Below are 21,184 nucleotides of genomic sequence, written 5' to 3' on the forward strand. Positions count from 1 at the left end.
TGTTAAGTTCCATGGGGTTTTCTTATCAGTTTCAGCCGTCGCTTGAATAGATTTTGGTGGCAATGAAGGATGAGTTCATTTTGTAACAGTCTAGTTGGCACCAGAGCCAAGGACTTCCATCCACTGTAATTTTCACTCTGACGTTTACCTAACACGTACTAAATGATCTCCTGCCACAATTCTAATGAATTCCTTTTTTTTTTTTTTTATGCCTTTCCTAACTGCTTTCTTCTCTCCCCCAGGTTAATAATTACCAAGCAGTCAGCTTATTACTGCTCTGATTCTAGGTAGAACCCTTTGCAGGGATGTAGCTGTGATAGTGGGAATGTTGGTTCTCAGCATCACTCCCATTGGCATCCCAGTGCCAGCCTGTTTGCACCTGAAAGGCTAAAGTGAAACCTAGGTAGCAGTGTGGGAGACTGTTCTTGGTGGGGGTTGGGAGTGAAAGAGAAGAGAAGGAAGAATATCTGATCTTGTGGTGATGGCTTTGCCTTGAGGGGTTTGTGTGTTTGTGGGCCTGAGTACACCTGTGCAAAGCAGTATCCAGGAGCCAGGTGTCTGCTTGGTGGTATTCGTGGTTGATAGGCTGGTGCTCTTCTGCTTGCATAAGCCTTTGTCAGTAAATCTGGTTGTTTCAGTGCTTTTTTTCCCCCTTGGCATCTATTGTGTTTTTTTTTTTTTAAAAAAAAAAAAAAAACCACTTTGTCAAAATGGTGCTTGTATAATGGCATATTAACATGCGCTATAAATGTTTTCATGAATTTTTCTCAGTGACTTTGTGCAGTCACTAGAGGAAGTTGATGCTCTTTTAAGTGAAAGACCCTCTAGGCTACTGGCAGTTCGAAGATCTGCCTTAACTTGTAGTGCAGGAAACAGGTTTTTAAAGATAGGTGTATGTATTCCAAATGTATATATGATCTCAAAAATGTTGCTTTTCCTTTCTCTTAGAGGGCCAAGGACAATAAACAAGAAATTGAAGACTTGGGATCTGCAAGAAAGACTTTTAATATCTCTGTCAGTGGAGGTAAAACATATATATTTAGAATTGAATTTATATTTAATTATGTGGGGAGTGTAGCTTTCCTACATCAAACTACTTTGCAGAGAATGTTATGCAGTATTGCAGAACTGGATGGGATTACCAGCTGTTGCTTTTAAAATTAATTTTATACCATCATTTGAAAATGCACTGCTGTCTTGCAGATGTGGACGGTTTGATCACCCAAGCTTTGCTGACTGGTAACTTCGAGAGTGCAGTAGATCTCTGCTTGCACGATAATCGCATGGCTGACGCCATTATCTTGGCCATCGCAGGTGGACAAGAGCTGCTTTCTAGGACACAGGAAAAGTACTTTTCTAAGATACAGAGCAAAATTACCAGGGTATGTATTTCTGCTAAGAACCAACATGCACGTAGGCTTTTGGCAACCTCTTTTTCACCTTTCAAGTTTTCTCGCCATTTTATAGGGAAGCTAACACGTGTTCAAGTCTTCCACACAATCTCAGAGCACAAGTATTTATCGTGTTTTAATACAGTTTATTGGTAAGGAAAGAAGAGGCACGGAACCTGGGTAGTGCTCTCCTAGAACAGGGCTGACTGTTGCCAAGTATGGCCACTTCAGGAGTTTGGGCACCTGGCCTCACAGGCTGCAGCCCAGAGGTAGAATTTTGTTGGTCACTATCTGTGATCCAGTTTCAGACAGGAATAGTTGGCATTTTTAGAAGCGGATGAATGAAAAGAGGAAAATCTCTGCAGGGTTCCTCTACCTGTTTAGCTGCTTTCCCATAGTTGTCCTAAACCAGGGAGAGCTTTGTACTGGATAGTGGATGTGTTCTTTACAGTTCATCCTTTGGAGTAGGATGTTTTCATGGAGAGTTGAACTGTTATCTGTGCTAATAAGTGAGTGCTGATCTTGCAGTTATGACCTTACAGTTGTTGTTCAGGTGTTTCTGTTTCTTTTCTGGTCCCAAATGTCACGCCTACTGTTTGTTCAGCTGTTTCTGAGCTGAAACTCTTGGCATCACAAGGGCTTCATTCAGCAAGTAGCAGCACAGTCTGCCAGGTCTGCCTTTTGTGAGAAACAGAATTACTGGAAGCAAAGTTTCTGATGAAAGAAACTGGAATTTCACTTCTGGTAACTGTGAAGAGACAGTTTGAGTACATGTGTGAAGGGTAGGGGTACTAGAGCCAGCCTGGGGGTACTGCTGCTAATTTGCTTCTTGCTTTGAGCAGGGCTCTCAACTGCCTCTCACTTGATACCAAGAGCTTAACACTGAATAAAACAGTGAACTTAACTAGCAAGTGCTCCTTGCTGCATTTTCTGTAGAAAGTTTATGGCTCAGTACTTGGTATAATACATCTTCACCTACAGAAGCAATGCTGAAGAAAGACCACCTGCAGCAATCCCAGCTCACAGAGATGTTTGTATTCTGTTGCACGCTTTATAGCGAGAGTAATTGCCCTGTGTTACCCAAGCTTGTTCTGTGATTTTTCAGTGAGCCCCTTTTAGAGTAAAGTTGTCTCTTGTGGAGTTTTTGAATTGCAGTACCATACCTGCCATGTCCATGGATGCAGTGGGAATGTATGCTTAAGATACACTTGAATATTCAAATAATACTGTACTATGAGAAATCCTACCGAATTCTTAACTGTGGTCTCTTCTTCGGCTCCAGCTCATCACTGCAGTAGTAACAAAGAACTGGAAGGAGATTGTGCAGTCTTGTGATCTGCAGAATTGGAGAGAAGCTTTGGCTGCTGTGCTCACTTACGCCAGGCCAGATGAGTTTGCAGCCCTCTGTGGTAAGGATGCCTTATAGACTGGATAATATTCATCCTGCTTACTGCAAAACTGTGCAATTCTGTTGTCCTTCAGGTAAAATACTATAATGCCTTGCTAGCTTTGATGGATCATAGGGTTTTTCAGTACTGTTGCTGTAGGAGGAGGAGAACAACCTCTGCAATGTTGATTTGCTTGTATGATCTCTGGTTTTCTGGGCACAGGGGGATGCCTCTGAGCGGGCAAATGTGTAACGGTGAAGTTGGTGTGATGGATGTCTCAGCCAAGGGAGCAGTCTCATAGAGCACTTCTGCATGAGATACAAGTGGAAATGTTCTAGAAAAGCTCTTTATGCTTTACCAAGTGTGTTTTGATTTTGGAGAAGGTGCCCTTTTTGATCAGTTAGCATGCCTGCATGTGTGCTGTGTGGCAGGCAAGTAGCTAAACTAGTTTGATTCCTAGGGGAAGTCTTATTAACAGTACTGATGTGGCTGACACCTGTGTGCTCCTCAGACACCTGCCTCAGTGTTTGTTGTGCTGTGCAGGCTTTTTTCAGCACACGCATCACCCCAGAGCAGGCTCACAGCTTTGCTCGCAGTGCTTTTGCAGTTGCACACCCAGGTCACCCTCTTGAGTTGTCCCAAACTCCTGTGAGGTGATCAGTGCTGGAGGGTGTCCTCACAGATGGAGCCCAGAGGCAATATCGCTTCTCTCTGTGCTGAACGGGGACGCAGTGAGTGTTGAAGGTTTTCCCCATGCCAGCAGCAACCAGGGGATCTGCAAGGTGGTTAACCAGCATTGTCTTGATTCATGTTTTCCATAGATCTTCTGGGTAACAGACTAGAGAGCGAGGGGGACAGCCTGCTGCGAACACAGGCTTGTCTCTGCTACATTTGTGCCGGCAATGTGGAGAAGCTTGTTGCCTGTTGGAGCAAAGTTCAGGATGGAAACAGCCCCTTGTCTCTTCAGGTCAGTATTTCCAGGAAGAAAGATGTTGGAAGTGATGCATGGGGATCATGTGGCACTTAAATCAAATGGCTGAGGGTAGAGCTTTGCTCATATGCTCATAGGATCGTATCTGTATCTGTTGGAAAAGACCTCTAAGATGACCTAGTCCAATCCCAACCCATCTCCATCATGCCCACCAACCATGACCCTCAGTGTCACATCTCCAGGAACAGTGACTGCACCACCTCCTTGGAGGCAATAGCTGTGTGTATATCAAGATGCAAACGTTTTGATTCTGGAATGGGTACTTTTAGCGGAAATAACCTGTAATTTGATATCAGAAAGTGTACTGTGAAACAAAATAGCCCCGGGGTCTACTCTGATGGTGACCGTGCTAATATACTTCCTGTGTAAAAGGCCCATAGGTAGCTGTAGGGCTTAGTGTTTTTGTAAAGAAGTGACTTTGAGTGTTCACATATTTTGTGATAGATGCACTTTGGACATTTCTGCTTTTGGAATAGATCACTTAGACATTATGGAGGAGAAATCTAATAAATGATTTAAATCGCTAGAGAAGCTTTGGGAGGGTTTGTGTAAGTGTTTTCTCCAGGGGTTTGCATGTATGAGGTTTGGTTTCCGGCAGTGAGAGATCATATATAGCAAATATCTTGAGGGAATAGGAGGATTGATGACAGTGAGATGAAGCAATTATTGAATAATTTATTTTATGGTATAATCTTAGTTTCTTCCATCTGTTCAGGGCCTTTGAAGGACAAGTTTTTGAGAGAACTCAAAGTAATGCTACCTGACCATACCTCTTTATCTTTAGAAAATTGAAGGGAATGGAATAATTTGAATTTTACTTGTTTTTCTTTTTTCTCACTTGCAACTTTTTGGAAGTGTCTTACCCATCTTACCCCAAGGTGATAGCTTTGTTAGACACTTCTGTTCTGATTTGTGTGCTGATTGTGGTGTTCTGCTCCCTCAAAAAGTGAAATTGAATAACAATCATAATGGTCTGCTTGCTAGTTATGATATGAAATTACTAAGAGTCCCAGAAGCTGGTGGTTATTGTGATGATTTTTTTTACTTGTTTTTTTTTGACATACTGTTTTGCTGGAAAAAAAACACAATACCATAATAATGTATTACTGAAGAGTCAACCAGCACTCCTTATTAGTGAAGTATTGTTGAAATCCTGTGTGGTGCACTCTTTTAAATCTATTACTGTAAGATTTAAAAGAGCGTTTGAACGTTGATGTTGGTAAATAAACATTTGTAGTGCCTTCTAACGTAACACAGAAGGTTGGGCTTCTCACTGAGTGAGAGGGGTCCTGCAGAGTTGCTGAGAGCATGTTAGCCAGGGCCTCCTGCCCCCTGCTCTTCTCATGTCCCTGTTTTCTTTGACCTGTTCTTCTAGGATTTAATAGAGAAGGTGGTGATCCTACGCAAGGCCGTCCAGCTCACCCAGGCCGTGGACACTAATGCTGTGGGGGCTCTTCTGGCTGAGAAGATGAGCCAGTATGCCAACCTCCTGGCTGCTCAGGGCAGTATTGCTGCAGCTCTGACCTTCCTGCCTGCAAACACCGACCAGGTATGTGCCTTCAAACTTGATACTCCCTCTCTCTGTTAATAGGCCCCTTAAAGCAAAGATGCCAGCGTAATGCAGTTATCATTGGAAAAACCTCTCCAGATGTGCTGGTGGTGCTTTTTCCCCTTGGTGCGTTGACCTTGCTGAACTGGCAGAAGTACATGACCTTGTTCTAAGCTGTAATTTCTCAGAGTTGTTGTTGCAGAAGTGTCTGCCAACAAGGCTGTTGTTGCTGTTGTAAAGCCAGCCATGTTTCTCCTGCAAGAAAAACTTACTCGGGTCAAATAAAGCAGATCAGGCTTCTGAAGAGACACACATTTGTTGATGTGTGGCTGGCAAATCACTTGCTGGGATGCACTGGGTGGCAGTCAGTGTACTTAACCTTCCTTTGCTGTCTTTTTTGCAGCCGAACATTGTGCTATTAAGGGACAGGCTTTGCAGAGCCCAAGGGGAATTGCCAGCAGGACAGGAAGCCATCAGGGCACCATATGAGAGACAGCCCATGCCCAAAGATCGAGCTGGCCCTGTGGTGGGACAGGTGCCAGGGCCTCAAACTTCAGCACAGCAGTACTACCAACAGGTAAATCGATGTTGGTATTCAGTATAAGACATCATGCTTGAGTTCTGGAAGATGATGGCAAGAGCACTTGGTTTTCCTTTCTTTTGGTCCAAGCTGGGGCTCTAAGATGTAATCACCAAGCGCCTTATGGAGATAATCATCTGTGCTGCTCTTCAATCAGTAGAGATTTGTTCCTTGTCTGGAAACATCTCTTACACCTTGCCATGCAGCCTGTGGTTGAAGATCAGGTTGAAAGCCTCTCAGCCAACTGCAAGTATAGGATTTAGGTAGCACGGCCAGTGGGTGGGGCAATAGCAGGACAGGGCTGGACGTGAGCTGTGTCAGAAGGGAGAGACCTGGTGAGTATGGGACTAGGGGAGCTATGCAGACAGGAAGAGGAGCACTGAGGAGACAGATGTTCTGCTTCTAGCTTCTGGGCTGAGGATGACACTCCATCAGGCTACAAGGTAGGATCTCAGCCACTGCCAGCGTGCAGTGCAGTGGACAACTCTGGCTGTGTGAACACTGAAAGAATCTTAGCACAGTGCTGGAGCTGGCCTTTCTGTGCAGGAGAGGTCTCCCAGTGCTGCCCTTCAAGCTCCGCCTGTCAGAAAAATGGGATCAGGGTGGAAGAAGGGCTGAAGAGCAATGGGGAGCTAGGCTTTGCTGTCTCTTTCTTTATGTTAATGCTTGTGGGTCCCTTTGCCTTTTTTTGAGGCTGTTAACAAGTCAGCATTCAGAAGGGACAAAGCCTTTATCCCATTTGTACAGCATTACCTCGCTAATGCAATTGCATCTGACTTTGCGTCACTGCTAATAATTAATTCAGCTATTCTTAATTGTGTGTCTGACCTTCCTCCTTGTAATGAGCAAGACACTGTTTGGCTGTGGAAAACAGCACATTTCCTCTAGATGGCGTGAGTTCAGCAATGATTTTCAAAACACTGTTCCCATCTCTCCTATGGCTTCAGGAAAGCTATGATTTAAGAAAGCCCTGCAGGTGATTGAAAGCCAGGAGTATCACAAGCCCCGGGAGTACACTGTGAGTGAGTTGCTCTCAGTGCTCTCGGTTTCTCTGGGAGTTCATGCTCAGCATGAGCTACAGCAGGGACTTCAGGCAGGGCTGTGTCAGAAAGGTGCCTGGTGGTACTTTGGTAAACCAGAACAGAAATAAATGACATTTTAAGTCTTATCTTTTTTTTTTTTTTCTTTTAAGAAAGCAGGTATGTTGGTTTGTTACATTTTGAGCCAGCATTTCCTTAATTGTTGTCCTAGATAGGAACGTGCCTTTAGTCGGATAACTCTAGTTCAGATAACTCTAATGATAAAAACTTGATAGTAATAAAAACTTGATGCAGAGCTTCACAGTGGCTGTTGAATGGCTGATGGCAACAGCAGCGTAACGCTGTGCAGAGTTAAAAACACACCAGAGGCGTCTGAGCTTTCCTTATGCCTGTGCTCAGGGAGAAAGGGCATGAAGATAGATGTTTGTGCCTGTGCACGAGCTTAGTTTAGATTTTTAACTTTTTAGTGCTTCTGAAACTCAGTATAAATCGTATTGTGTGAAGCAATATGTTTCAATTTAACACAGGACTTGTGATTTCCAGCAGCAGTTAGTGATGCTCAGTGCTGTGCAGTACCCTGAGGGGAACTTCTGCAAAAACAAACTGATATCATTAGTCCTATGAAGCCCTTTTTGTGGCAGACCTGGCTTGCTGGCACGTGTAACATCGCACTTGCTTCACAAGCTGCTGTAGCTGCCTCTTCTTTGTGCTTAATCCTCACTCTGTGATTCACTTCTGTGCACAGTGGTTTTGGCTGTCTTGAATGCACTTTTTCCTTCCTCTTGTGATTTTTTTTTTTTTTTTTTTTCGGTTGTGTTGGAGGTGCCAGCATGCAAACCTCTCTCTATTCACTTCTTTGCATCTTGTTTTGTGAAATCCTTTAGACTTTTTTTTATTGCTTTGTTTTCCATGATTGGTATTTCTTTGTTCAATTCAGGTTAGAATTGCCCCTACTGTCACTACCTGGAGTAACAAAACTCCCACTGCCCTTCCCAGCCATCCTCCTGCAGGCTGTCCCTCTGACACACAGGTATAACCTTTGTTATTCCTCTCCGAGCCCCTGTTCCACCCTGATAGATCCCCCGGTGCTGTCTGTGCACATGACACAGTCTGGTGTGGATAGATGGAAGGAGCAGCAGCTTCCACAAGTGCTCAGGTTTTGCTCCTCTGCACCCTTCATTACATTTTTTAATGTATTTTTCACCTTTGCCAAAACAATTGGCTCTGGAAAGTTTTGCGTAGGAGTTCGATGTGACCTGAGCCCAGTCCTTAGGATATTTCAAGCATGATATTTTTCCTTCCCCTTGGAAATCAGAAGCATTAGAGTTAATACTCAGTCTTTTAGTTAAAGGTGTTTGCCCCTGTGCTGCTGGTAGCTCTAAAAGGGAAGGTAACTTCAGGCCACTAAATGCCAACCAGTTGTTTTGTTGCGGGTCTGCTCTGGTGCTGTGTTACTATCACCAATGAAATCCTACTTTCCACCACTCTTTTTCCTGACATTTTTTTTTCACAGGGGGATAAGCCACCTCCTCCAGGTTTTATCATGCCAGGTACTGTTAACCCCAGCGCACCACCACAGCAAGCCACATCTCCAAGCTACAGCATGTACTCGCAAGCAGGCACCCGGCCAGCGTACCCACAGAGTGAGTAGCTGCATCTCCCCCTCCTCCCACCCTGCTGGAGCAGCCAGGTGATAAAGGGGTGTCCCCATTTCACTGTCAGCCCACTCCTTGTGACTAGGGGGATTCCAAGCCAGCCTAACACTCCTGAAACAGTATATGAGGAACCCCACTTTTTTGTGGGGCCCATACATGAGACACTGTCAGATGTCTTCTCTACTGAGGTATCTGTAAATAGCTCATAAAATTGCTTCATGCCCACCAGCCCTCCCATAGGTGTACTGGGGTCAGAGACCTGGGGATGAGTCTTAAAGAAGCAGCACTGGGCTTCCCAAGAGGGATCCACCCCCATCTGCCTGTGGCTGGGACAGTCTCACTGGGGTTGCAGGGGACAAGGACCACTTTCTGGCTCCCTGCTCCCTAGAGCAGGCTGAGTTTTAAGCAGCAGTTCTCAGGTGACTGGCAGTGTTTTGGGAGCTGGGATGAGGCTGTACAGGTAAGTGGTGGGAAGGAGCAGGAAGTAGAGGAAGCTTGTACGTGTGTTCTGAACATACTGACTGAATTTCTTCTTTCTGTTTGTAGCATATCAGAGCACACAGCAGTACTCTTTTGGAACGGGGGAAACAGCTCTTTATCAGCCCCAGCAGCCTATTGCTGCCCCTGCTTCAGCCTCTTACCCAAGCCCTGCCTCTAACACCAACCCTCCCTACCTACCCACTGCGCATCCTGTGCCCTCCCCACTGTACCCTGGGCAGCCTCAGCCCTCCCCGACGGGCCTGAACCCTGCCTCTTCATTCCCCCTTCCTCCTTCTGGTGCATCCTTTCAGCATGGCAGGCCAGGACTTCCAGCAACTTCTGTGGCTTATGCGTTACCTACTGGACCAACAGGTACTCTGCCTGCAGCCAGTGACCTTCCTGCATCCCAGAGAACAGGTCTGCGCTTTGACTGGGGGGAAAGCGGGAAGGGGGTCAGGGTTTGGCTCGATATCTCACTTGAACATCACTTACTATTTGTGCATGCTTCATGGTGAGTGCTCTGTGTGAAGTTTCCTTAGGCCAACTCAAGGCACTTCTGAAACACTTGCCTACATGCAGCTTTTGGTTTGCCCTAGGCACAATGCTGCGGCATCACCTCATTGTGAGGCTGTCATGTGCAGTGGATAAATGGTGGCAGAGCGATAATCTGTTGAGGCTGACACCAGCACCCACTGTGTGGCTGCAGAGCAAAATGAATTCATCAGCGTGTCCCTGCCTTGTGAGCAACAGGTCAAGCTCGGGCTTGGCAGCATGTTTAATTCAGATTGCATTTGCTGGGGCATTGGCTTACTTTGACTATTTTTTCTCTGGTCACTTAGTGCAGCAAGTTTTACCGTAGCTGTGTGTGCCTTAAAAGGTAATCAGAAGTGATTTAGAAGTGCTTTTAGGTGGCCTCTTTTCTGAATGCTAATCAGAAGCATGTGTGTGGCTGGGCCCCTAGGAGCACGTTTGAGCAGGCACGGTGAGAGCATGCACCCAGCTGAAGACTGATGCCTGCTGGCAGCACCTGCCTGAGTGTATTTGTGCTTTCTGAGACCTAACAAAGCTGTCTCCTGGCTGGCAGCTTGTGAAGTAGCAGCTTTGCATGTGTCAGTCTGTGCAGGTGGCAGGGGTAGTCCTTTCCTAAACATGCTTCACGTCCAGGTGGACTAGATCTGTGAGCAGAGGGAATGCTAGATGGGATCTGAGAGATGTCATAGGCATACTGGTAGGCCCTAGGGAACTCTGTGGGGACTCTGTCACTACTGTGATGCAGTGTAGAAACTGGGAAGAAAAGGACTTCTGCTGTGAAGAAACGAAGAGGACCGTTGTGGGGCAGCTGCAGTTGGCTGACTACAGCCAGACGTCGAGTCCTGTTCTCCTTGGAGTTACTGTACTGGGACCTCATCTGACCCCATGTTACGGGATGTGGCTGATCTGTATCTCTAACTCAGTAGGATTATTAAAATGGATAGAACTGTTGGAAAGGGATCCAGGCTTTGGAGGTAGATTGGCATTGTTATGCAGACAGCATTGCTTCTGTGCCTCCAAACAAAGGCATAGAACAAGAAAATCGTTCTTATCCGTTTTACTATTGTATTTGCGTCACTGGCAGGCACCACAGAGATCACTGCATTGCTTAGGTTAAGAGTGAAGTGCTTGTAGCCCATGTGATGTGCTTGAGCAGATGAAGTTCTGCATTCTGAGTGATAGAAACCATGGGCATTAATGATAATACATGTAATTCGCATAGGCTGTGACCTAACATATCTTCCTTGGGTTGTTTCCATAGAAGGGAAGTGGAGGTAGCATTATCAGCACTGCCTTGCCAGATTGCCTTTCAAACTTAAAAGCTGTCTGTGCAGTGCTTTTTATAATCTTTCTGGGAGTTACCAGCACTGTTTTTATTTCTCCCCATAGTTGTAGGGAGAAGGCAGTCAAGTGCCAGGCCTTTAGGAAACCAAACTGGCACGAGTTTTCTGCTGGCAAATGCAATGCTTGGGCTGAACTGCAGAGGGGGCTTCAGGGCACTGCTAGGTGCAGTGGGACAGGTGGCTGCTGCCTGCAGCTGGACAAAATAGAGGTATCAAAAAATCTGATTTTTTTTAAAAGGTGACTTGTTTTAGGAAACGTGTAAGAGGAGGAAAAAGCCTTGCTGTGTTAATGCTGCAATTAGTGTGTGTAGACTTTATATGTTTAACCAGAAACGCATCTACCACAGTAGCTGCATTGCTTATGGAAAGGAGCCTTCATATGAGATCTCTCAGAAGAGCAGAAAAATGTAGCCAGAAGTAAATCCATAGTTGTGGCTGTTCTGGAGCTGAGTTCTACAATGGTCTGATACAGCAACATCATGTCTCACTTTGCAAATGTGTTTGGTTAAGGGGAGCGAGGGACAACGTGAAATGTGGAGTCTTGAACAGTACCTGGCCTTTGAGCTGCCTTAGGTTTAGAGATGCACTTGGAAAATAAATGGTTCTGTGAAGGACTTCTCTCCTGCCTTGTAAGTGTACATAGCCTCAGTACGTTAAGCCGTGCTTGCATCTTGCAGTCAGCAACTGAGCCCACATTGATTTTCATTTTCAACTTGTCTCTCTTTTAATCTGCTTTGAAGGGAGTTGGAATCTTCGGGGTCTTGCATCCTTTTTGGAGTTGTGCTAGAGAAGCTGTGAGCTATGAATGCATCAGACTGACCTCAGAGACTGGAGTTGTTTAACCCTGATGTTTCTCTTCTCTTTGCAATGGTTACAGTGTGTCAGTTGTATTCTGCCCCTTGGGTTTGTTGCCCTTCCATGTGGGTTTGAAGTGACTTTTTGCCATGCTAGATGCAGACAAGACTCTGGACAGACAGCCTTGACTCTAGCAGATGATTGGCATCCACCTTGAGGTCAAGTCCTTAAAACATATGAAGAGTTTTCTGGAATGAAAGAAGGATGGTGAGAAGAGTGTTGCTAAGAGTAACAGTCTGTCAGCTGTGCTGGCCCTTGGGAATAGAAAATGAATGCTGGAAGAGATAAGAGAGTGGGCCAGGACTCCTCAACATTTGCTCAAAGCAAGAAGTGCTGATTTACTGCATGGGAAGAGAAACAGGGCTGTATGGGGGAAAGGCAGACAAAAACAATTTCACAGGGTGGGTTGGATGAATAGCTCCTGTCTCTCAGCTGGCATTTTAATTAGGTTAGATGTTTTTCTTCTGACTCCTTACTCTTATTGAGCGAAAGTGTGAATGTAAAATTCTAGGAAGAATGCTTTATTGTTTTTGAGGGAAAACCTTTTTTTTTTTTTTTCTTCTTAGTTCTTTGCTTTTTATCTGCAGAAAACCTACCAGCTCAAGACCAGGCCTCTCCCTTGGCAGGTGAACTAGGTACCACCTCAGCTGAAAATGATCACAGCCGCCACCTGAAATTAATTGAACAGACATCAGTAAATGCATATGTTCCTCAGAGAACATCAAGTGCAATGCTGTTTTCTGACTAGACTTTAATCAATTCAAATGTATAATTCCTTAATTAAAACCAATAACAACAAATCTGGAGTTTTTAACCACAGAGACAAATGCTGCTATGTTTTTTTCTTTCCCAACAAATTGTTCCAGGAAACTATCAGCAGTGTGTGAGGCTTTCTAATGTGTTCCACTGTCAGCACTGCAGAAATTAGACTTCCTATATTAGAGATACTATGGGAAGGGATTTTCTGGACAGGGAGAGGCAGAGCCCTCGGGGCAATGGCAGTGCTTCCCATTTGTTCACAAGAAGCCAGATATGAAGGGGTCTTAATTTGTTTTCTATTTACTCCATCAACGTGCTCTGGATGTGAAACTTGTTTAACAAAAGCTCGGGAGATAATGAAATTTCAGAGCACTCGAGCGAATTCCGCAGTGACGATACGCTCTGCTGTCTGAGGTGAATTGATCATTTGCTAAGTGAAAAACACTGTGGTGAAAAAGTCCATTGAGCGGGGATTTGGTTTCGGCTTTTTGTGGCTTTGTGCAATAAATCCTGATTACTTGGCGAGGCCGCGGTAGTGCTGACAGAAAATGTCTGCCCTGGGATGAGATAGGAACCATTTCTAATGCACTAACGTGAGCTTTGGTGCACAAATCTTGCAGCTTTCCTTGAAGAGCAGAAGGTTTGGTACATTGGACTGGGAGTGAATCTGCTCAGACATGCTCTTTTTCAGCTTGAAACAAATTGTCCTTGGTGGAGGAAGCTAGATAGGCTGCCTCAGCATCCATGAACCTGCTGTAGCTGGCAGGGGAAGCCTGGTGTTGTGGCTCCTGGTGTCTCACAGTGGCTGGGTGAATCTGGCTTGTGCTGTTGAAAGCTCCTCTTGCCTCTTCTGTCTCCTCTTTCCATTTAGTTTTGCTGGGGAATGTGTATAATGAAAAACAAGTGCTCATTCCTAATGTCATATGGGTAGGAGAAATCTTCACGGGTAACTGTGAAGTTGTCTCAACGCGTGCAGTCTGTGCAGCAGAGCTGTGTTTTGGCCATGGTAGGCAACTGCCTGCCTTTTCACAGGGCCCATCTGTTTCAAGTAGCTATCCTGTGAAAGGCATGCTAGTTAGGAGAACGGGGAGAAAAAAAAAAAAAAGGAAATAAAAAAAAAAAAAGGCTAAGTCTCTGCCACAGAAAGAAGCCAGCCAGAGCTCCAAGAGGCATCTCTGCCCTCTTCTGAGGTGCTCACAGTCTCTTTTTTTCTTTCTGTCCCAGGACCTCAGAACGGCTGGAACGACCCTCCTGCCCTGAACAGAGCTGCCAAGAAGAAAAAGGTATTCTAGAAAGTCCTGCCTCAAATGATTGAGTGCTGACCACTTGAAAAGCAGTAACCTAACCTGCTCTGAGGGAGCTTGTTCATGGGAGAAAGAAAGAGAAGGGTTAGCTACAAACAAAAGCCACATCTTGTGAACAGAAAATGGCCTTCACGTCTTTCCAGCATGCATTATCTCTCTCAGAATGTTTATGCCTCTAAAGAGAATAGTGGCTTTGTGCTAGAGTTGTTGTTAATAACAACACGAATCCCTGTTTGAAGGAAGAAAATACTTTTGGTCTGTTTTCATTGCAGAAAAGCAGTTGAGTTTTGCCTGAGATGATACTTAAGAGACATGATGAGGCTGGGCAAATTGTTACAGATTATTGACTATACTGGAGCTGAAAGCAATTTATCCTGATTAAGGGTTTGACCCTGAGAGATCTGCTAAAAGTAACATAATTTTCCTGATAGAGAGAGTGCAGTTTAGTTTTAAAAAAAAAAAAAGGATTTAGATTGCAACAGGACAGAACAACTGGAGATGCTTGGCACAGAGCAGAGTGAGCCTTTTCATCCCCTGGTGCTCCGTAGCAGTCAGCACTGCTCACAGTGCATTTGGGAAGCAAGTCTGGAGCATGTCCGGTGCTTGTGGTGAGGAAAAAAGGAGTTGGAGCAGGCAAGATATAAGGTCTGAGTGAAAGCAGTCTCCTGTGACCCTTAGATTTTGGTCTCTGCTTACAGCTAGGAAGCCATTGGGTAGAGGGGACTTTGTGTGTTCCTGGCTGCCCCCGTGCTGGGACCTGCATCCCACAGCCACTGTGCTGCCTTCAGGGCTTAAGGCTTTTGGGCAGGAGGGAAAGAGTAGTCAGTGAGAGCTGCAGGCTCAAGTGAAACCCTTCTGCTGTGTGTATCATGGCCACAGTTTCTGCCATGGCTTGAGGGGCAGCTCCCCTCTGAAGGAGTGATGTTTGTCCCATGGTCCTGTTGAATATTAAACAAACCTCATTGAGAAATGTTTAGATGCTTACTTTGCTTACATCCACTGCACAAAGGGGGAGATTTAGGCTGTAATAAAATGACTCACTACATGGGTTTTATTGTAAAAGAAAGAAACACTCTTGCATTTCAAGCCACAGCATGATTTGCAGCTGTTTTCCCCCTAAACTAAAAAACATGGTAATTGGCATTTAAAAGTTTATTGTTGTGATTCATTGCATTTATAACTGTCATCGGTGCTGTAACAGGAATATTCTTCTTGCTGTCCTATACCACCAACTTAATGCTGGCATCTTTCAATCAGGATTGCGTTCAGCCTTCCACGATAGTTCATTTTTCTTTGCACCTCTAAAGAAATGTGTGTATAGGCATGGGAGCTCTTGGTTTTGTTTGGATTTCTGTCTGCCTTGTAGCAGAAGCTGACAGCTCATTTTGTTGTCTCTTCTCTATACCAAATGTTTCCAAAATACCCCTGTGTAAAGACTGGCAGATGCTCGGGGATGAATCTGAACTGCGCTCATAATCTGTCTTAGTGCAAATGTGTTTGCCAGAAGCTTGAAAGCCTTTCAGAAGCTTTATCGGTGTGTGCTGCTAGCTGTGACCTATGTGCTGCATGGACAAAAAAGCATCTACAAAAGTCTAAATGTAATGATCAGAATGCATACAGGTGTAGGTTCTTTGTATGCAGCTGCTGACAGAGGAAGGAGTGAGTGAAATCCCACCTGCCCCCATTGTTTCTAAACCCCAGGGGCTCAGCTCTCTGCCTGGCTGGGCTCTCAAGTGTTGTGAGTAGGGATGTGGGAGCTGGGAACTGTCTCTTTGTTTGCAGTGGTGGCATAAGCGCTGTTTGTTTTTTCCCAGGTCCCCGATAACTTCATGCCCCCAGTTCCCATCACCTCACCCATCATGAACCCGCTGGCAGATCCACAGGCACAGATGCAGCAGCCTCCAGCAGCCCCAGTGGGCACACCCAGCTTTCAGCCTCCGCAGCTCCCCGCGGGGCAGCAGGCACCACCGGGCCCCTATGCACCCCAGGCTCTGGGGCCGTGTGTCGTGCCTCCCACTACCTTCAAACCCAGGACAGAGGGAGCTCCTGGGGCCCCAATAGGCAATGCCATCCAGGTAACGTGACATCGATGTTGTGTGGTTTGGGTTTGTGTGGTAGTAGAGCTCTGTGGGCTGGGATGCTGATGGCTGGGTTGCGTGGCTGGGGTTAGTTAAAAATGATGTGGGGTTGCAGAGTGGCTTGGAAAGCCTCACCTGTGCTGTTTCTTAGCATGTTCAGGCATTGCCAACAGAGAAGATAACCAAGAAGCCCATCCCTGAGGAGCACCTTATTCTGAAGACAACATTTGAAGCCCTTATCCAGAGGTGCCTGCTGTCTGCTTCTGATCCGGTAGGACTCTGACATGGTTCTAGAGTAACCCTGCATTCAGGTGAACACACTGATGTGTTCAGGCACAAGCAATGCATAGGAACACCGTGTGCACATGTGGTGTGATGGTTTGGAAGCAGAGCAAGGCACTGCTGGCAGTCCAGCTGCCCAAGGAGGAACAGCTGGTATTATGCCAGGTCAGAGCTGAGGCTCTCGTCTGTGAGTACGTGCCTCAGATTCTTATGTCTGGTTTGTGATTTCTGTTAAACTTGTCTCAAAAGGAAACAACGGGTAGCTGAGAAGTGGAAGGCTAAGAGCTCTAACATAACTGCTGAAGCTAGGCAGGAACAACATCCCATAGTTTTTGCTACATTCTGAACAAACCATCCATCTCAGAGCTTCTCATTTCTTCCCAGTAGTCAGTGAATAGCACACCAAGCCCAGATGCTGACTGTTTGGCTTGTGCATGCTGGAAGGTGGATGATGTAAGACAGGATGGCACTGGTCAGCAGCCCAGACCCACGCTCCCATGATTGCTGCTGGGAACTGAGCAGTCAGAGCCCTATGGATGTGGGAGTAAATTGAGTATTCAGTGTCACTTGTGTTGGCTTGCTGCACCATTTCAGGTGTCTCTAGAGTTTTGTCTTTTGTATATACTTGCTCCTTCTTTCCCCCATGGGTCTCAATGCAACAGTTTCAGTGGACTTGCCCACTTGTATGGAGAAATTTTTAAAGGCCATAAGCCTTGCTTTGGACAGACCCCATTGTGTTTAGTGGCATTTGATTCCTCAAAAAATTCCTTTTTTTTTTTTTTCCTAAGATTATTCTTCAGAGTATAGGCCCTCAGTCCTTTTGTTTCTTGAATCATCTCTCTTTTCCCAGACGCACAGTGAAGGCAAAAGTATTCACATCGGCACACAGGAATTGCTTTTCTGCTCTGCCAACACAATTTGATTTCTTGCTCCTTAAGTCTCTCTGCTCTTAGGCAGAGCAAGCATTTCTGGCACTCAGCACTGAGAAACACTGCCCTGACTGCACGCATCAGTTGCTGTCGGCATATATGTAGGCATCGCTCCTTTATTACATGCCAAAGGGGAAAACGAGTGCTTGAAGAGCATTAATGCTTAGGGTTTGGAACAGGAGAGGGCCAGGAGAACAAACAGCTTGTACTTGTGCCTAATTTCCTGTGGCTGGAGAGATGTCTTGCCTTACGGAGCACAGTTAATTTCTCTTTGCCTTAGCACTGACAGCTGGCTTGTAGATCTTTTCACAGGTTTTGAAACAGATTTCTAGTGGTCATGTATCTAAGAGACTTAGGAAGCCTAACAGGCTGTTTCTTACCAGCTTCTCTGCTGTGCTCCTTCCTTACCTGCCCTGTCCTTTGGCAGCTGCTGAGGGGGCTTCCACACATGACATGAGAGTTCTGCATCCAGTGTTCTTTTCTATGCCCTTTGCCATCTGAACAGCTTCCCCTAATTTCTGGCAGAGCAGGTAAGCCTTACCTTAGCCTTAGATTTTATCTCTCTGCAATTACTTAACCCAGAGAGAATTTTCCTGTTTCTGGGGAGATTCATTTGAAGATGGGTTGATGCATGGGTACCGATGTAGGAGTAGGTTCCAACACACTTGTGCACTGATAGAAATTATACTGCTACTGACCTTATTTTTGCTTTTGTAATTGTAATCTGAATGCTCTGCTAACGTGTTTTCTTGTTATTTTGGAGTAAAATATTTTATTTCTGTAGCTGTTTGAAAAACCAAGTGGATGTAATGCATTTCCCGAGGAGGTGCGGTGCTGTGAAATACAATGGGATGATTTTTAAGAGTCTTGTGGCAAAGTCACTCCACAGACACCAGTGGGTGGTTTAGTCTACATGGAACTCGTGGAAGCAGAAAGGATCTTTAAGAACAGTTTGGGTTAGGCTATTAGTTTTTCTATTGACAGCTCCTGGTCACTAGTCAGGCAATGAAAAACATAGCTAGAACCTGCTGTAAATGATGACTGCTTGTGCCCTTCAGTTCTCAGTGACATCACTGGATACTTAATTTCAGTAATATCTTTATTCAGCCATTGCAGAGCTTTGCCAGTACGCCATCAAACGAGAGTCCTGCTCAATCTCTGTTCCACTTTGCATGCCAGCTGTACTGGTGGGTTTTACAAATGACCCTTTGGATGTGCCTTTAAAGGTTACTGTGCTATATAGGTAACTGGAGCAGTTGCATGTGGAGAACTGAATTTCACCTGGTCTTTCCTAGCAAAATGAAGGGAGAAGAATACAGAGCAAAACCATCAGGAAAATGTTTTTGTCGAAAACGTTTCATGTGTTGCATAGACCTCTTTGCAATGTGCTTACTATTGCCCATTCTTAATGTGTTTTTCTTTTGCAGCAAACCAAGAGGAAACTAGATGATGCAAATAAACGCCTGGAATTTCTATACGACAAACTTAGGGAACAGACTGTAAGTGTTGTTTTTACACTTTGCCTCAGTTAAGTGGCCTGTTAACTAGCCTAGAGACATGAAGCTCGGTAGGTTTTCTGTGACCACAGTCTGCTGCTGCAGGACTCCCACCTCAGGAAACCGCAGCCATTGGGGGCTCACAGGGGCAGGGATTGCAGTGAATCTGTCTTCTGCTTGAAGTCTGCTGTCAGCAGCTTTGCTCAGCGTGCAGTGCTTCTGAAGCCTACTGTCCTTAAAATAAAGGACCCAATTCCAGCCCCTTTTTTGAGAGGCAGAGGTGACAGTCAGGACTTCTGTTGTGCTAGCACTCCTGTTTTTGCTCAACTCTGACCTGCCTCATGTGGCTTCTTTGCAGCTCTCTCCAGCCATCGTTAGCGGCTTGCACAACATCGTGAAGAGCATCGAAACCCGCAACTACGTGGAAGGACTGAACATCCACATGCACATAGTCAGCACCAGCAACTTCAGCGAGACCTCTGCTTTCATGCCTGTTCTGAAAGTTGTCCTCATCCAGGCCAATAAGTTGGGTGTCTGAAGTAACCCTTTACTTGCAAAGCCTGTGATGGTTGCTTTTCCAAAGAAGTGCATTTCTACAGCAAACATGCAAGATGCGGACCAAACGCCAGTCCTTACAGCATGTCGCAGTAGAGCTCTGACAAATGGCATTATGCTCTCCCTGCAAAACCCAGCATTTTAGGCGGGCCTTGGAGCCCTGGTGCTTTTCTTTTTATTTTTAACCGTTTTCTCATCCCCAGTGGTTTGTCTACAGATAGTGTATTTAATGGGGATGGCGCCCCATATTGTCAATTTTTAGATGCATGTTATACTGTTAAACAGTGGCTTTTAATAACAGATACATGTGAAAGCGAGAAGATAAGTTGTGTATCTGACCCTGCACCTCACTGTTCCTTAGACACCAGATTAAAGAGTCTGATCCTGTTGTAAGTGTAGTTGGTCTTTCATTTTACGAGATTGCTTGCAATTCTGTTGTTACAATTTACATGTCATATAGCTTAATTTTGCACTGGGACAAATGAGCGAAATAAAGGCTAATGTTGTATTTTCAATAAATGTTAATTTATTAAAATGTGTTGTGATGAAGTGCAACTTAGATATTTTGAACCTGGAGTACAGCGAGGCAGCTTTCTGTAGCTCCTGAGCTGCAAGGATATGTTTATCTTTCTGTGTTGCTCGTGATAAAGCTCCACTCAACATTTACACTGAGCTATTGACATTTCAAGGAAGGGTTTTACAGGAGTTCTGAACAGATCTGTATGTATTTATTAAAAGCTGAGAGCAGAAATAATGTGGAATGGTTTAAGCCACCCTTACAGAGATGTATGTCTATGCAGTCTGCAAACAAGGTGCCAATTGTTTCTTGCAGTCCCCCAAGCATGGAGACTGGCCTCTGCTGGGACACAAGCACATGCTGTGCTGTGAGAGACTGCAAGCAAGCCTTTTCTGCTTGGGTCAGGTGAGTTTCTCAGCACATGGCTTCTCATGCAGCATGGTAGGAGCTGGCTTTAAGAATTTCCAACAAGTGTGCCATCAATTTTTGGTATCACTATGTCTAGACTAGGAAGAGCAGTTGAAGGAATCAGCCAGTTGAAAAGAAAACAGCCTGTGAGAAGCAGTTCTGTATTTAAAAAAAAAAAATACATATGTAGAGTCTGTGCAATGTAGATGTGGCAGTGCATATTGCAAGAAATATTACAAATAATAATAATGCAACTTATGGCTGATTCCTGTGACTTCACACTGATTATGAGTTTGTCAGGCAAAATAGCTCTGCTCCTCTGAGGGAACTAAGTTTAATCCTATTTCTAAACTCTTATTTGCTGACCTAAATTTTTGTGATTGCAAAACATGCAACATTGAACTGGAGTTACTTTGTTTCCAAAATGTAAAAAGCCATCAAACTAATTTTCTTCCTGTTAATCTCAGATACAGATTTCTTACCAGTGTTAGAAGTAGTTTGTCTGCAGCTCTTTTTCAGAAGGGGTTGTAGGTACCTTGCATAGAATATCCATGCACAGAATAAATCTGCCTAAGCTGGGGCTGTGCTCCACAACTCATGGCTGGATCACTGCATTGCCTGAGTTCAGCACAGGACTGCCTGTGAAAATCTGCTCCTCTCCTGAGAGCAGCTGAGATTAATAGCAGTTCACCGGTGCTACTGCCGTCTGTTCCTATCTTCAAGGAATGCCAAGCAATTAGCTGCCCATCTGATGTTATAAATGCAAATGGCTGGCTTCCTTTTGCAGAAGGCAATGAAGCTCTGCCAACTTACACTGCTAAAAGAATTTGGCCCCAAATAGCCCAGTTTTAATCTCGGTGAGAAGAGATTTATACCGGCAATGTGGGCGGCTGCCTCTACTCCCTGACTGCTGGTGCTGGGCTGAGTCCTTGAGCCACAGGTGGGGAGATGGTGAATCCCATGCTGATAGCAGGAGCAGTGTTGATGTGCCCAGTGTGATGGGGGGAGTGTGGGACTGAGTTTCCAGCCCCAATTCTTTGTGTGCCAACCTGG

The 21,184-nt window shown here is 45.1% G+C and overlaps 1 protein-coding gene across 15 annotated transcripts in view; it reads left to right on the forward strand.

The window, feature by feature from the left end:
- The window catches only part of SEC31A (SEC31 homolog A, COPII coat complex component), a gene marked incomplete at both ends in the record, with an annotated part of 33,111 nt that extends 13,922 nt beyond the window's left edge, over positions 1-19,189 (forward strand). For 2 of the 15 annotated variants that reach the window (XM_079534594.1, XM_079534587.1), the window contains 15 exons: positions 949-1,024; positions 1,204-1,382; positions 2,674-2,800; positions 3,601-3,746; positions 5,146-5,319; positions 5,723-5,896; positions 7,877-7,969; positions 8,453-8,582; positions 9,141-9,491; positions 12,391-12,438; positions 13,787-13,845; positions 15,681-15,941; positions 16,096-16,215; positions 18,583-18,654; positions 19,010-19,189. In XM_079534594.1, coding sequence (XP_079390720.1) covers positions 949-1,024; positions 1,204-1,382; positions 2,674-2,800; positions 3,601-3,746; positions 5,146-5,319; positions 5,723-5,896; positions 7,877-7,969; positions 8,453-8,582; positions 9,141-9,491; positions 12,391-12,438; positions 13,787-13,845; positions 15,681-15,941; positions 16,096-16,215; positions 18,583-18,654; positions 19,010-19,189 — 2,190 coding nt within the window. The remainder of the gene's footprint in view (positions 1-948; positions 1,025-1,203; positions 1,383-2,673; positions 2,801-3,600; positions 3,747-5,145; positions 5,320-5,722; positions 5,897-7,876; positions 7,970-8,452; positions 8,583-9,140; positions 9,492-12,390; positions 12,439-13,786; positions 13,846-15,680; positions 15,942-16,095; positions 16,216-18,582; positions 18,655-19,009) is intronic. The other 13 variants (XM_079534597.1, XM_079534596.1, XM_079534598.1 and 10 more) reach the window with 10 other exon arrangements.
- Between the last annotated feature and the right edge of the window lie 1,995 nt (positions 19,190-21,184).

Source organism: Tetrao urogallus (genome assembly GCF_951394365.1).
Source record: "Tetrao urogallus genome assembly, chromosome: 4".
NCBI classification, from domain to species: Eukaryota; Metazoa; Chordata; class Aves; order Galliformes; family Phasianidae; genus Tetrao; species Tetrao urogallus.